General features: G+C 36.3%; 1 protein-coding gene across 2 annotated transcripts in view; it reads right to left on the bottom strand.

The window, feature by feature from the left end:
- Window positions 1-16,202, bottom strand: part of SPRED1 (sprouty related EVH1 domain containing 1) — a 139,554-nt gene that overhangs the window by 34,055 nt on the left and 89,297 nt on the right. For both annotated transcript variants that reach the window (XM_049613305.1, XM_049613304.1), the window contains exons 3-4: window positions 9,419-9,587; window positions 5,109-5,158 (exon numbers count right to left, since the gene is read on the bottom strand). In XM_049613305.1, the coding sequence (XP_049469262.1) occupies window positions 5,109-5,158; window positions 9,419-9,587 (219 nt within the window). The remainder of the gene's footprint in view (window positions 1-5,108; window positions 5,159-9,418; window positions 9,588-16,202) is intronic.

Raw genomic sequence — 16,202 nt, 5'->3', positions numbered from 1 at the left:
GAAAAGAAAAGAAAAGAAAAGAAAAGAAAAGAAAAGAAAAGAAAAGAAAAAAGAAAAGAAAACAGAACACAACAAAACACTGTAGGGGATGTCTAGGTGGCTCAGTAGATTAAGTGTCCAACTTCGGGCTCAGGTCATGATCTCACAGTTCGTGAGTTCGAGCCCTACATAGGGCTCTGCGCTGACAGTGTGGAGCCTGCTGCAAATTCTCTGTCTCCCTCTCTCTCTCTCTCTCTCTCTGTCCCTCCTTCATTTGCCCTCTCTCTCAAAAATAAATAAACATTTAAAAAAAAAGGGAAAATACTGTGGGTCTCTTGGGATTCTTATTGGGGTTCACACATTTGGCAAAAAAGAGCAGTCACAAATCTGAGATAAACTCTTCTCTACTATAAATTCCTACTAAGGGACATCCTTAATCTGTTTAATTAGCCCTATGACTTTGATTGAAAAGTTCTTGGAGGCATACCTTAGATATGTCTGAGATCTTAACAGAGGACTGTATGTCACACACTTAGCTTCATCATCTTTAGACAAAGGTATTCTGAGAGTGCCCTGGATTTGACCTTTGCCTGGATGCCATTTCCTAATCTCAGCACAGTGGGACATACTGAGAGGATGAGAATTTCAAACCATCGGGTCCTGGCTCCATATTGTTTAGGAGCCCTTTCTTCTCTTCTCTCCTGTTTTACCATAAGCAGAAAGAAGAAACCAAGCAACAGTTTTAAACTTTTGCTTAAAAATCTCCTTAGCTGTGTCACCTAGCTCATTAGATACATTTTCTAAAGGACCCACATTACTGAAGGTGACAGTGTTGCTAAACTGTCTGCCACTGTATAACAAAGATACCCTTTCTTCCAGTTTCTAATATGATTTTATTTTCATTTAAGCCTTCACTGGCAGTCTCTTCAAACACCTGACATTAAGCTTCCATCTACTGACCAAGTTCAGTCTATCCCACATTTTAAAGTATTTGCTATGGCAGCACCCCATTTGGGGGTACCTAAATCTGTATTAGTAAAAAATTATTCCCAAAGTTCAAGGCTTCAATTAACACTTAACATTAATTTTATAGTTTCTGTAAGTCAGGAATTCAGAAACAGTTTAATTGTTAACAGGTTCTAGCTCACAGTCTCCAATGAAGTTACAGTCAAGTGATAGTCTTCTAAAGGCTTGTCTAGGCGGTAAATGACCTGCTTCCTAGATGGCTCACTAATATCGTTACTATCACAAGACTTCAGTTCCTCACCACATGGGCATCTCCACTGAGTTGCTGAGTGTCCTCATGACATGACAATTGTCATTTTCTAGTACAGATAAATCAAGAAACCCGGAAAGAAGCTGCCTTGGAAGTCACGCCTTATGTGATTTCTACCATAGTTTTTTTTTTTTTAATTTTTTTTTAATGTTTATTTATTTTTGAGAGACAGAGAGAGAGTGAGCACGAGAGGGGCAGAGAGAGAAGGAGACACAGAATCTGAAGCAGGTTCCAGGCTTTGAGCTGTCAGCACAGATACCAATGCAGGGCTCGAACCCACGAAGCATGAGATCATGACCTGAGCTGAAGTCTTAACTGACTGAGCCCCCCAGGCACCCCTACCATAGTTCCTTTGTTAACAAACAACTAAGTATAAAGGACACTCTGGGGGAGGAGAATTAGATTCCATCAAAGGGAAAAGAATTTAAGAATCTGTTTTTAAAATACCATAGTAAGTAAAATCAAGAATTAAAACTTGAGGGGCACCTGGGTGGCTCAGTCAGTTGAGTGTCTGGCTCTTGGTTTCAGCTCAGGTCATAATCGCAGGGTTTGTGGGTTCCAGCCCTACATTGGGCTCTGGGCTGACAGTGGAGAGACTGCTTGGGATTCTGTCTCCCCCTCTCTCCGACCCTCCTGCACTCTCTCTCTCTCTCAAAATAAGTAAATAAACTTTAAAGAAAATTAAAAGAAAAAAATTAAAACGATACAAAAATTGCTCCTAGTAAAATTACACTTAAGTGGAAGCCTATTACTACAGTCTCCAGTGACATTGCGTATTTTCTATTTTATTATGAAAATAAAAATCAAGCAAGTGTGTCTAACAAAGTTAAAATATAAATAACTCTTTTAGGGTGTGTATGTAACATGTTGGATTGAGAGCACTGGAGATATGTGACTACAAAGTAGAGATCCCAAGGAGCTAACAGAAGAACTACTCTTGCTGCTTTTTGTTATATAGTAATTTTCTTTACCAGCCTCCTCCTATTCCTTTTTTTAAACATTTTTTAAAATATTTATTTATTTCTGAGAGAGAGACAGAGTATGCAGAGGAGGGGCAGACAGAGGAGACACAGAATCTGAAGCAGGCTCCAGGCTCTGAGTTGTCAGCACAGAGTCCAACGCGGGGCTCAAACTCACAAACTGAAATCATGACCTGAGCCGAAGTCGGACGCTTAACCAACTGAGACATCCAGGCGCCCCAAGCCTCCTCCTATTTCTAACTTTTTACTATTTTGTCTGCTTCAATGATAAATTTATTATTTCTCATTCGTATCTTCCCCATTTTTTACTCCATACCAAAGCCCTGACATTTATAGTACTAATAGCAAATGAGAGTATGAAAACAATAGTTTTTACCAAACACACTGACTGTTATATGCACAAAGTAGTGCAAACAATTATGTCCTGTAGCAGTTTTTCCTTTACATAAAGCTATATACAGAAATGAAGTGAAACCAAATCAGAAGAATATTAACGGGTACCTGGGTGGCTCAGTTAACCGTCTGACTCTTGGTTTCAGCTCAGGTCATGATCTCACAGTTTGTGAGATCAAGCGCCGCATCAGGCTCTGTGCTAACAGTGTGGAGCCTAGTTGGGATTCTCTCTCTCTCCCCCTCTCTCTCAAAATAAACAAATAAACTTAAAAAAAAAAAAAAGAATACTACAATAACAGCCATTATGTAATGGACAGTGTTGGTATGTGAAAATCTACTTTTTTGAAACTGAATTTTAACCAAATTTACTTTCATCATAGGAGGCAATCCAGAAAATGTTTCTCTATTTCCAGCCCCATATTTTGATTGATACCAGAACAAAATGGAACTTTGTTAAAACACTTAAGTAAAAACTATTATTTTCATCTTATTACTTATTTCTTATATCTAATTAACTGCAACTCACTGTGTTTTTAAAATAATAAATAACCATCAATAAAATAAACAGATTCATATATTTAAACACACAAAAGAACTCTAAAATGTACAACAGGGGGATCAGTAATTATGATACATCTACCAAAAACAAATTACATAAAAATAAAAACATTAAAAATTATAAACTTGTAAAAGTACTTAAGGACACAGAAAATATTATCAAATATTTAAGTGACAAAAAAAGACTATAGTATAATGATATCACAATTAACACATGTGAATATACATTTATGTGTGTGGAAAAAATCCCAGTCTATATGACAAATGTATGGTAGTTAATGTGGATGGTAGCTAATGTGGATGGCAGCATATTTATGTTTTTTCCTCTAAATTTTGCTATATTTCTCAAAATTTCCAAAATAAAAATTTTTATTTTCTTACTATAAATGCACATAAAACATTTTGCAATGTCTTTAGGTCACAACTATTTTTACAGTAATATGAATGATTATTAATACAAGGTATACATACAAATTTGGGTTTACTGTTCTAACGTTGTTGTGAAGTATTAATATCTATCGTATCAAACTTGAAAAATATGGAAAAGTACTAAAAAGGAAGCCATATAGCTCAGAATCCCACAATCCAAAAGTAACAAAACATTTAACATTTTAGTGAGTAGTGATAACAACCATATAATTTTTATATTTTTATTAATCAATATATTGAAAGCAACTTAATAAATAATATTTAATAGTTGCATGACAAAGATATACTTTTTATTAATTCAGATTCTCCTATTTAAATAGCTTATTTTTTATTAATATTTTAAATATACCCCAAGATCTGTGTATAAAAAAATCTTTGTGTATCTCTATTCCTTAGTATAAATCACTGGAAATTGGTTCACTAGATCAACAGGCATTCATGTTTCTGTTTTTAAGGCTTTTTAATACATATTACCAAACCGCCTTCTACAAAGGATCAACCAATCTACATTTTCTCCAGCAAGGCATCAATGTGGTCAATCTCACCAACAGACACAGTATGGGAGAGTGTCAATTTCTACCTGCTGATTACCAGTGTTCATATATGCTCATTAACAATTTGTAACTCCTTTTCTGTGAATTCTTTATGTAAGTACCTTGCCTATATGTGATGGTTAATTTTATCTGTCAACTTGGCGAAGCTACAGTGCCAAGCTGTTGGTCAAACCAGTCTAAATGTTGTGAAGGTATTTTCAGATGTGACTAACATTTAAATCAGTATATTCTGAGTAAAGGAAATTATCCTCCATAAAGCAGACAGGTCTCATTACAAAAAGACTTAAAGACTGAGATTGGTCACTGCAAAGATGAAGGAAGTCTGACATGAGAATGCCTTCCAACTCAAAATTGAAACGTCAAAGTGTGTAAGAATTGCCATGCATGCCTGTCTGTGCATTTATGACTTGCCAGTCCCCACAATCACTGAGCCAATTCCTTTAAAGACAAACCAAAAAAACCAGCCACCACCACCAACAAATCAACCAAAGGAAAGTGAATAAAAACAAACTTTCTCTCTATAATACATGCATACATACACACACACACACTCCCAGACATCATATTGTTTCTGTTTCTCTGTACTTGGTGACAAAACAGTGTCTTAGAAATGTTCTTAGAAATTAATATAAGTTGTCCATTTATTAAAATTAGTGACTTCCTCCATATCCTTTATGTTCAGAAATTCCTTTTGGGGCGCCTAGGTGGCTCAGTCAGTTGAGTGTCCAACTTACGATTTCGGCCCAGGTCATAATCTCACGGTTCGTGGGTTCAAGCCCCACGCTGTGCTCCACACGGACAGTGTAGAGCTTTCTTGGGATTCTCTCTTCTGTCTCTCTCTCGGCCCCTCCCCCACTCAGTGTGCAGATGCTCTCACTCTCTCTCAAAATAAATAAAGAAAAACATTAAAAAAAATTCTTCTCAAGGCAAACTACTTACTTGTAAGTCATCTTCTACTCCTTCAGCTTCATTTTTAAATGTTGGGCATCCTAAGAAAACAGGGAGAAGTTAATTAAGCAAAGAGTTTTTGTCTTAGGATTTAGTATTATTGACTAATTAATTAAATCATTATAATAGTGTAGAACTGATCAGAGATGACTCTGGGCTGCCTGGCAACAAGTCAGATGTTGGCCACTGATACCGGCCCCTTTGTTAGTAGAACAGAGAATGAGGGATTGTTTACCTCTTCTACAGGTATTATTTCTAGTTATTTACTAAAGTGCTATTTTCTGTGAAAGCGTACTATCTGTAGCAAGTCCTACACCTGATTTTTCTTAAGTGCTCAAAATGATAGGCAGTATATATGGAATACACTCCTCTAGTGTTTAGATGATACCCACATATGTTTGATTCAATTTTCTAAATACTCTTAACCAGAAAACAGTAATTAGTATCCAAAATGAGGATTTTAGCTGCTTTCATTAAGAAAGAAAACAAATAAGCCATAAACCACTATAGACAGCCAATGGCCAATTGTTGCTATTGATCTTTGTAAACCAGTATCTCTGTGTAAATTTTCACGGTGTTCAAAGAGTGCCTTTAGTTTTAATAAATTAATAAAGAATGACATCTTAACAAAGTATTCCGAGTTTATGCTACCTTGTGAGACACAGTTAGCATGGAGATGAGGAGAAATCTGTCCTTTGGAAAGGATTGCATAGTTTATTCCTATTGTCATGGAAGGCTAAGTAAGAAAAATTTAATGAGATTGCTGAAAGTCTATACAGTGGCTGGCAATAATGCTAACCCTCAGTATACCTTTAAAAATGTTCAAAAATAATGAGACAGACTGAGTACTGTAGTCTATTCCACTTGGCTAGAAGTTTGTAAGCTCCTCCACATTTTTAAACTGTCTTTTAAAACATGAAACCCAATTTATTTGATCCTAGGGAAAGAAATATGCTTTTATGGAGACATGAGTACAGGCCCAAAAGTAACAATAATTTAGGGAATGCAAACTGGTACAGTCACTGTGGAAAACAGTATGGAAGTTCTCAAAAACATTAAAAATAGAACTACTTTATGATCTAATAATCACACTACGAGGTATTTATACAAAATGTACAAAAACAGTAATTCGAAGGGACACATGCAGCCCTGTGTTTACTGCAGCATTATTTACAATGGCCAAATTATGTAAGCATCCCACATGTCTGTCCGCCAATAGATGAATGGATAAAGAAGAGGTGGAATATTCCATACACAATGGAATATTATTCAGCCACAAAGAACGAAATCTTGCCATTTGCAACAACATGGATGGAGCCAGAGAGTATATAATGCTAAGCAAAATCAGTCAGTCAGAGAATGACAAATACCATATGATTTCACTCATATGTCAAATTTAAGAAACAAAACAAATGAGCAAAGGAAAGAAAAGAGAGAGACAGGAGCGCTTGGGTGGCTTAGTCTGTTAAGCATCTGACTCCTGCTCAGGTCATGATCTCACAGTTCATGGAGTTGAGCCCTGCATCAGACTCTATGCTGATGCTTGGAGCCTGGAGCCTGCTTCAGATTCTGTGTCTCCCTCTCTCTCTGCCCCTCCCCGACTCATGCTCGCTCGCTCTCTCTCTCTCTCTCTCGAAAATAAACATTAAAAAAAATTAAAAGAAAAAGAAAAAGAGGGAGAGAAACCAAGAATCAGACCCTTAACTATAAAGAACAAACTGATGGCTAACACAGGGGAGTTGGATGGGGGAATGAGCCAAATAGGTGATGGGGATTAAAGAGTACACTTATGATGAGCACTGAGTAAAGTACAGAATTGTTGAGTCACTATATTGTACACCTGAAAATAATATAACGTTGTATGTTAACTATACTGGAATTAAAACAAAAAGCTTAGTTATAAAAAAGTAAATCATAAATTCCAGCAGCCATGGATAATCGGTTATCTTTTTAACGTACTGGTTCTTGAACACTAAATATCAGAATCGATTGGAAAAAATTTACAAAATATACTGGTGGTACAATATATTTCCAAACCAATAATGTCAGAATCTGGGGGATGAGGCATAGGGTATCAAGTATTTTTATTTCGAAGTTTCTTGCAGTGGTTTCAGAACCACAACCACTGCTAGAGAATCTTGGAATCTTTTTCCCCCCTCTCAATTCATAATATAATAATTTCACAATTCCTCATCACATTTGAAATGGATAGGAACTTTAAAAAAATGCCTCGCCTCCCCTCTCTAGACAGAATGATTCAAGTGGTCTCGAGTGGGGACCAGTTATTCTATTTTTCAAAGTGTCCCAGATGATTCAAATGTGCAGCCAATACTGAGAATACTGATCTAATTTTTTTAATGTTTTGATTATTTGAGAGAGAGAGAGAGAGAGAGAGAGAGAGAGGGTACCAGTGGGAGATGGGCAGAGAGAGAAGGAAGACACAGAATCCACGAAGCAGACTCCAGGTTCTGAGCTGTCAGCACAAAACCCGATGTGGGGCTTGAACTTGTGAACCACGACATCATGACCTGAGCCAGAGTCGGACGCTTAACTGACTGAGCCATCCAAGGACCCCAAAATACTGATCTAGAATGAATTTTAGATTCTTGTAATAAAGATAAAATGACTGCTACTATTCTGTGGAAGTTTTTCTGAACTGGAAATCACTGACTGGACCAATCTCTAATCTTTTAAAATAGCTGAATGAATGATTTATTTACAACTTCATACGCTATCAGTACAGACTTGTACTAAGCATTTCCATGCTCTTGCCTATGGTCAGTCTCATAATTCATTCATTTCTTCTGAATTTTTCTACCAAAATGTCATCTTCAAAATATACAAATCACAATGCTAATATATTTTGATTCAGTTATATTATATAGAAAGTAATTTCTATTTGTAGAGACAATTTTCCTTCTTAATTAGAAAAACAAATCAATTATAATTATAATTTATATTATAATTATAATCATATAATTATCTTAATTATAATTTCGTTAAAGGGAAGAAATGGGCTTTAAAGTGATTTATTTTTGCTTAATTAAGCAGAGGCCAGTCTTACATGTAAATACATTCTTCTTCCCTTTATTTTTTTTTATTTTTTTATTTTTTTAATATATGAAATTTACTGTCAAATTGGTTTCCATACTTCTTCCCTTTAAAACCTGCAAGCTTTAGGGGTGTCTGGGTGGCTCAGGTGGTTAAGCAACCAACTCTTTGATTTCGGCTCAGGTCACAATCTCATGGTTTATGAGGTCAAGCCACACGCTGGGCTCTGCACTGACAGCGTGGAGCCTGCCTGAGATTTTCTCTCTCTTCCCCTCTCCCACTCATGCTCTCTCTCTCTCTCTCTCTCTCTGTCTGCCTCTCAAAAGAAATAAGTAAACTTAAAAAAAAAATAAAATAAAACCTGCAAGCCTTAGAGTTAATCATCTTAACAAACTGGCAAAATATGCAAAGGGATAGATGGAGCTGTGGTCTCTACCAATTCTCAATTATGAAACCAGATAAAGAGTTAAGAACAGTTTTAAGAAGGGGTTTTTGCCACAGAAAAAAAATAGAGTCTACATATAAAAAAGAGAAAATTTCTAATAACCAAATACAATCGAACACTGTCCTTGAACACTGCAGGGGTGAGGGACACCAACCCCAGTTCACCCCCCACAATGTAGTTGAAAATCTACATGTAACTTTTGACTCCCCCAACATTTAACTACTAATAGTCTATTGTTGACCGGAGGCATTACCAATAACATAAATAGTTGATCACACATACTCTGTATGTTATATGTATTATACACTGTATTCTTAGAATAAAATAAAATAGAGGACAGAAAATGTTACCAAGCAAATCATAAGGAAGAGGAAATACATTTATGGTACTGTATTGTAAAAAAATCCACATATAGGTGGGCCACCACCATTGAAACCATGTTGTTCAAAGGTTAACCATAATTGATTATTAGAAATTTTTGCTTTTTTATAACCCAAACAAGGATATGACTGATGTAACAACACACAAGGATTCTAAATGTTCTAACTGTTCTCCTCTTCTTTATGCTCTTACTTAAAAACATCTGAATTATATGATGGCTGCTACTGATGGCTTCAAGACAATGCATGTAATTGGTATATATATTACAATGTGACAAATATAAAACATTTAAAAACCCATTATTCTATCTTTGCCTACAGTGAGCTTTCAAAGTTAATCAATCACCTATCACAAAAGCGAACTTGCTTCAAATCACTCTATTATATGTGATAAACAAAATAAGGAAATAGTCGAGAAAACCTACCTTGAGAAATATCCTCTATAGCTCTTCGAATGCCTCTATCAAAAGCCCTAGCATCAGCAGGACTTTGAAAGGTAAGGCCAAATTTCTTATCATCAATCTTCCAGTGGTGAAATGTTGGGGTGACCTTATTGTAAATGAGGTCTTTTTTAAGCATACATTCCAAAACCACCTGCCAAAAGGTAAATGCCAAAGATTACTACACATTTATCAAATCCTCTCATGTAGCTCTTAATTAAAAAACAAGGTAAGAATAAGAAATAAAAAAAAGTAAACAAAAAGGAAACCTGCAAGCCTTTGCTGTATTTTAGTAAATTCATTTCTCCCCTTTATTAAAATAGAGGTCTTGCTACTTAATCTACTTCATAGAATCACTCGATACAGAAAAGAAATGGGATTAAAGGGGATTCTGGGAAGATGGCAAAGTAAGAAGGAATCTTTCTTCCTACCTAGACAATAATTACACTGGCAGAAATCTGTCTGATATAACTATGTTGAACTCTGAAGTCTGTTGAAGGTGAAGGCTTGTAACTCCCAAGGGAAGCCATGGCCAGTAAACTGTGCTCAATTTGGATCAATCTCTGCTATGAGTACAGTAGCCGCTACCCATACCCCGTGGCAGGAATTGTGCACATGTTCCTGGAGCGGCTTACATACAAATTTCAGGAGCCAGGTTGCATAAAAAGAATCCTGTCCCCCAAATACCAGAAATCCATGCTCTGATTACCGATGGCTGGCTGATTAGAGAGGTGTAGACAAAGAGGAAACACCCATAGTTGTTATACCTTCTCTTACTGTTCCAAGTTCTTCCTCAACAGAATAAAGTCATGTCCAGGTTATTTAAAGGATCGGCATCCTTTTTTATTCATCATTTTTTACTTTTTCCCATTTGGGGTACAGATACTAAAGACTAGGACATTCAAGAACAATTGTATTCATGGGGAAAATTAGAAAGTGACTATGCATACCCAGAGAAATACTCAGAAAAGATACACAAAGACCTAAGTTTACACTTTAGGCAGATTCCCAGCATAGAGACAACCCACAACAATACAACAACAGCAGCAGCAGCAGCAGCAGCGGCAGGAGCAGCAATTCTTGGGGAATGGGGACAATCTAATTTCCAGAGTTACCACATTAATAGATTCAAATACTCAGTGTTTAACAAAAAAACTCAAGGCTCACAAGAAAATAGTAAATTAATTTTTTTTCCTTTTCTCAATGAAAGGAAAAAAGAAAATCAACAGACACTGTCCCTAAAAAAGGCCTGATGGCAGATCTATTAGACAAAAACTTAAAAAAAAAAAACAAACCTCTCTTAAGGATGATTGAAGAACGAAATGAAGATATGGAGAAAGTTAAGAAAACAGTGTACAAACAAAAATGAAAGTATCAATAAAGAGAGAGAAACCTAAAAAGAAACTAAGAAGAAATTCTGGGGCTGAAATAAAAAATTCACTACAGAGATTTAAAAGCAGATTTGAGCAGGTGGAAAAAGTATCTGCGAACTTGAAAACAGGACAATAGAAATTACTGAATCTGAAGAACAGAAAGAAAAAACATTAAAGAAATGCAAACAGCTTAAGGGACCCAGAGGACACCATCAAGAGGACCGACCTACACATCATAGGACCTGTAGAAACAAGAAAGGGAAAGGGGCAGAGAGAATATCTGAAGAAACAACAGTTTTAAAACTTCATAGGTACAATGAAAGACATCAATATAAGCATCTGACAAGCTCAACAAACTCCAAATAAGATGAATTCAAAACAGAGCCACACAGAGACACAGAGAGAATCTTGAAAGTAGCAAGAGAGATGCGGACAGTCACTTTCAAATGATCCTAAATAAAAACAGCAGCAGATTTCTCTTCAGAAACTTTGAGGGTCAGAAGATAGTGGGCAGATATGATCAAAGTACTGTAAGAAAAGAGGGTCAAAAAAGAATACTTTTTCTGGCAAAACTGTCCTTCGAAAGATAAAAATTAAGACATTCACAAATAAACAAAAGCTGAGAGAATGGGTTACTACTGGATTTGCCCTGCAAAAAAAGTTCAAGGACGTCCTACATAGTGAAATGAAATAACACTAGACAGTAACTTGAAGCTGTATGGAGAAATAAAGATCTCAGTGAGTTAAGTGCAGGAGCATTTATAAAAGCAGTAAAATTGTAACACTGGTTTTTAACTGCAGTTTTTCTTTTCTGTAAGATTTAAGAGACTAACACATTTAAAGAAAAAAGCAATTAGGAAAAAGCTAGGTATTACTGTAACCTTGGTTTGTAACCCCAAATATTGTTTTCTACAAAATATAAGAGACTAATGCATTTAAAAGAGGCATTAGGAACATCTAGGTGGCTCAGTCATAGGTGAACGTCCAACTCTTGATTTTGGCTCAGATCATGATCCCAGGGTCATGGGATTAAGCCCCAGGTCGGGCTCCATGCTGGAGTGGAGCCTGCTTAAAATTCTATTCTCTCTCTCTCCCTCTCACACTCCCTTGCTCACACTCTATCTCTTAAAAGAAAAAAAGCATTTTATTTTGATGAGGTACCAATAGTTCATTTTTGCTTTTGTTTCCCTTGCCTCCGGAGATGTGTTGAGTAAGAAATTGCTGTGGCTGGGATCAAAGAGGTTTTTGCCTGCTTTCTCCTCTAGGATTCTGATGGCTTCCTGTCTTACATTGAGGTCTTTCATCCATTTTGAGTTTATTTTTGTGTATGGGCTAAGAAAGTGGTCCAGGTTCATTCTTCTGCATGTCACTGTCCAGTTCTCCCAGCACCACTTACTGAAGAGACCGTCTCTATTCCATGGGATATTCTTTCCTGCTTTGTCAAAGATTAGGTGGCCATACATTTGTGGGTCCATTTCTGGGTTCTCTATTCTGTTCCACTGATATGAGTGTCTGTTTGGGTGCCAAAATCTGTAAAGAACCTATCAAACTCAACACCCAAAAAACAAATAATCCAGTGAAGAAATGGGCAAAAGACAGGACTAAACACGTCTCCAAAGAAGACATCCAGATGGCGAACAGACACATGAAAAGATGCTCAACATCATTCATCATCAGGGAAACATAAACCAAAACCACAATGAGATACCACCTCACACCTGTCAGAATTGCTAACATTAACAGCTCAGGCAACAAAAGATGTTGGTGAGGATGTGGAGAAAGAGGATCTCTTTTGCATTGCTGGTGGGAATGCAAGCTGGTGCAGCCACTCTGGAAAACGGTACGGAGGTTCCTCAAAAAATTAAAAATAGAACTACCCTATGACCCAGCAATTGCACTACTAGGTATTTATCCAAGGGATACAGGTATGCTGTATCAAAGGGGCACATGCACCCCAATATTTATAGCAGCACTATCGACAAAAGCCAAAGTATGGAAAGAACCCAAATGTCCACAGATGGAGGAATGGATAAAGAAGATGCGGTATATATATACAACGGAGTATTACTCAGCAATCAGAACGAAATCTTGCCATTTGCAACTACATGGATGGAACTAGAGGGTATTATGCTAAACGAAATTAGTCAGAGAAAGACAACTATCTTATGACTTCACTCATATGAGAAATTTAAGATACAAAGTATCTTAACCACAAAGTAATAGCTATAGAATATACATGAAAGTAATTTAAACATTTCACAACAATCAATGCAAACATAAACAAAGACAGAAATGCAAGAAATGAGAGATAAAATGCTGTAAGACACATAAAAACAGCACAGTGACAGAAGTCCCTCCTTATGACCAATCATTTTATTATTATTATTATTATTATTATTATTGGTTTATTTATTTTTGAGAGAGAAAGAGAGAGAGAGTGAAAGCAGGGGAAGGGCAGAGAGGGACAGAGGATTGGAAGCAGGCTTGTGTGAGCAGCAGCCAAGTCCTATGAGGAGCCTGAATTAACAAACTGTGAGATCATGACCTGAGTCAAAGCCTAACTCTCAACCAACTGAGCTGAGCCACTGGGGTTCCCCTAATCAATCACTTTAAATGTAAATATATTTAACTCTCCAATTACAATGACAGAGATTGGCAGAGTAAGAAAAAAAGCACATAATCTAACTATGTGCTTTTTTTTTTTTTGTTTTTTTAAATAATTTCTAGGCCCAACGTGGGCCTTAAACTCACGATGCCAACCAAGATAAAGAGTTACACGCATGCTCTACTGACTGAGCCAGCCAAGGCGCCCTCAACTAGGTGATTTCTCTAAGACACTTACCTTAAATCCAAAGATACAAATAGGTTAGGGTGCCTGAGTGGCTCACCTGGTTAAGTGTCTGGCCCTAGATTTCTGTTCAGGTCATGATCTCATGATTTGTCGGTTCGAACCTCACATCAGGCTCTGTGATGGCAGTGCAGAGCCTGGTTGGGATTCTCTCTCTCCCTCTCCCTTTTTCTTTGCCCCTTCCCCGCACGTGCTCCCCCTCTCTCTTTCTCAAAAATAGATAAACTATAAAATCAAAAATTTTTTTAAAACTTCAAAGATACAAATTGATTCAAAGTCAAAGGATGGAAAAAGACATCCCATGAAAATAATAAGCAAAAGAGAGCAGGGGTAGCTATACCAATATCAGACAAAAGACTTTAAATCAAAAAGGTTATAAGAGGCGAAAGAGGACATTATATATTAATAAAAGGTTCTAGAGAGCAAGAAGATGTAACAGTAAACATTTATGCACATTATGACAGACAATAAAATATATGAAGCAAAAATGGACAGAACTGAAGGAAGAAATAGACAACTCCACAACAATAGTTAGGAGATTTCAACAATTTACTCTTAATAAATAGAACAACTAGACAGAAAATAAGGAAATAGAAGACTTAACATAATAAACCAACTAGACCTAAAAGACATATATGAAACTCTACCCAACAATAGAATATACAGTCTTCTGACATACACATGGAACATTTTTCAGGGCAGACCATATGCTAGGCCACAAATTAAATGTCAATATATTAAAAAATATAGATATCAGCGGCGCCTGGGTGGCTCAGTCGGTTGAGCGTCCGACTTCAGCTCAGGTCATGATCTCACAGTCTGAGTTTGAGCCCCATGTCGGGCTCTGTGCTGACAGCTCAGAACCTGGAAACTGCTTTGGATTCTGTGTCTCCCTCTCTCTCTGCCCCTCCCCCACTCATGCTCTATCAAAAATAAATAAACATTAAAAAAATTTTTTTAAATATAGATATCATACAAAGTATCTTCCCTGGCCACAAAGAAATGAAGTTAGAAATCAGTAACAAAAGGAAAACTAGAAAAAAAATCCACAAAACTCTGGAAATTAAAAACTCACTTTTAAGCAACCAATTGATCAAAGAAGAAATCAAAGGAAATTTCAAAATACTTACAGAATGAAAAGAAAAACAGCACAGCATATCAAAACTTATGGTTAGGGGGGGTGCCTGGGTACCTCAGTCAGTTAAGCATCTAACTCTTGATTTCAGCTCAGGTCAAGATCTCATGGTTTGTGAGTTTGAGCCCTATTTTGGGCTCCAGGCTGACCACGTGGAGCATGCTCGGGATTCTCTACCTCCCTCTCTCTACGTTTCTCTCTTTGTCTTTCAAAAAAATAAATACACTTAAAAAAATAAAAATAAATAAAAGGCATTTTAATTTAAAAAACGTAAAACTTATGGGATGCAGTAAAAGCAGGGCTAAGGAGGAAATGCATAGCTATAAACATACTGAAACAGAAGAAAGACTTCAAATCAACAACATAACTGTACAACTTAACGAACTAGAAAATAACAAACTAAACCCAAACCTAGCAGAAGGAAAAAAAATAATAAAGATCAGAACAGATATAAACAAAATAGAAAAACGAAGAAAAAAAACCCAGAAAAATCAATGAAACCAAAAGTTGGTTTTCCAAAAAGATTTAAAAATGTAACAAATTTTTAGGTACGGTAAGAAAAAAAAGAGAAAAGATGCAAGTTACAAATATCAGAAATGAAAGTAGAGACATTACTACCAGTGCTATAGTAATAAAAAGGATTATCAGTGAGTATGAACAATTGTACACCAACAAAGTGGAAAACCTAGATTAAATGGATAAATTACTAGAAACATAAAATAGATCAGGAATAAGTCAGAAACAAATAGCAGAAAATCTCAACAGACCAGTAAGTAGTAAAAAGACTGAATCAGTAATCAAAAATCTCTCAACAAAGAAAAACCCTAGACCTGATGGCTTCTCTGGTGAATTATACAAAAAATTTTAAAGAACAAATACCAATACTTCTCAAACTTTTCAAAAAAATTCTAGCTCATCGTATGAAGACAGCATTACCCCAATATCAAAGCCAGACAGTCACTACAAGAAAATTATAGACCAACATCCATTATGAACAAGGATTCAAAAATCCTCAATCAATATTGGCAAACCAAATTCACCATTAAGTGGAATATATATACTATGACCAAATGGGATTTATTTCTGGAATGCAAGGACAGTTCAACATAAGAAAATTGATCAGTATACCACATGAACAGAATGAAAGGGGGAAAAAAAACACATGATCACCTCAACTGATGCGAAAAAGGTTTCTGACAAAATTCAGTTATCTTTTCATGATAAAAAACACTCAATGTATCAGGACTAGAAGGAAACTACCTCAACATATTTGACAATAGTGCCAACAACATTCGCTGGGGGAAAGGAGTCTTTTCAACAAATGACTGGATATATTGGGAACACTAGATATCCACATGCACAGGAATGAAGTTGGACCTCTACCTAACATGAAATTAACTCAAAATGGATCAA

This window comes from Panthera uncia (assembly GCF_023721935.1).
Source record: "Panthera uncia isolate 11264 chromosome B3 unlocalized genomic scaffold, Puncia_PCG_1.0 HiC_scaffold_1, whole genome shotgun sequence".
NCBI classification, from domain to species: domain Eukaryota; kingdom Metazoa; phylum Chordata; class Mammalia; order Carnivora; family Felidae; genus Panthera; species Panthera uncia.
Note: the sequence above shows the minus strand (reverse complement) of the source record. Positions and strands in the feature narration are given on the sequence as shown.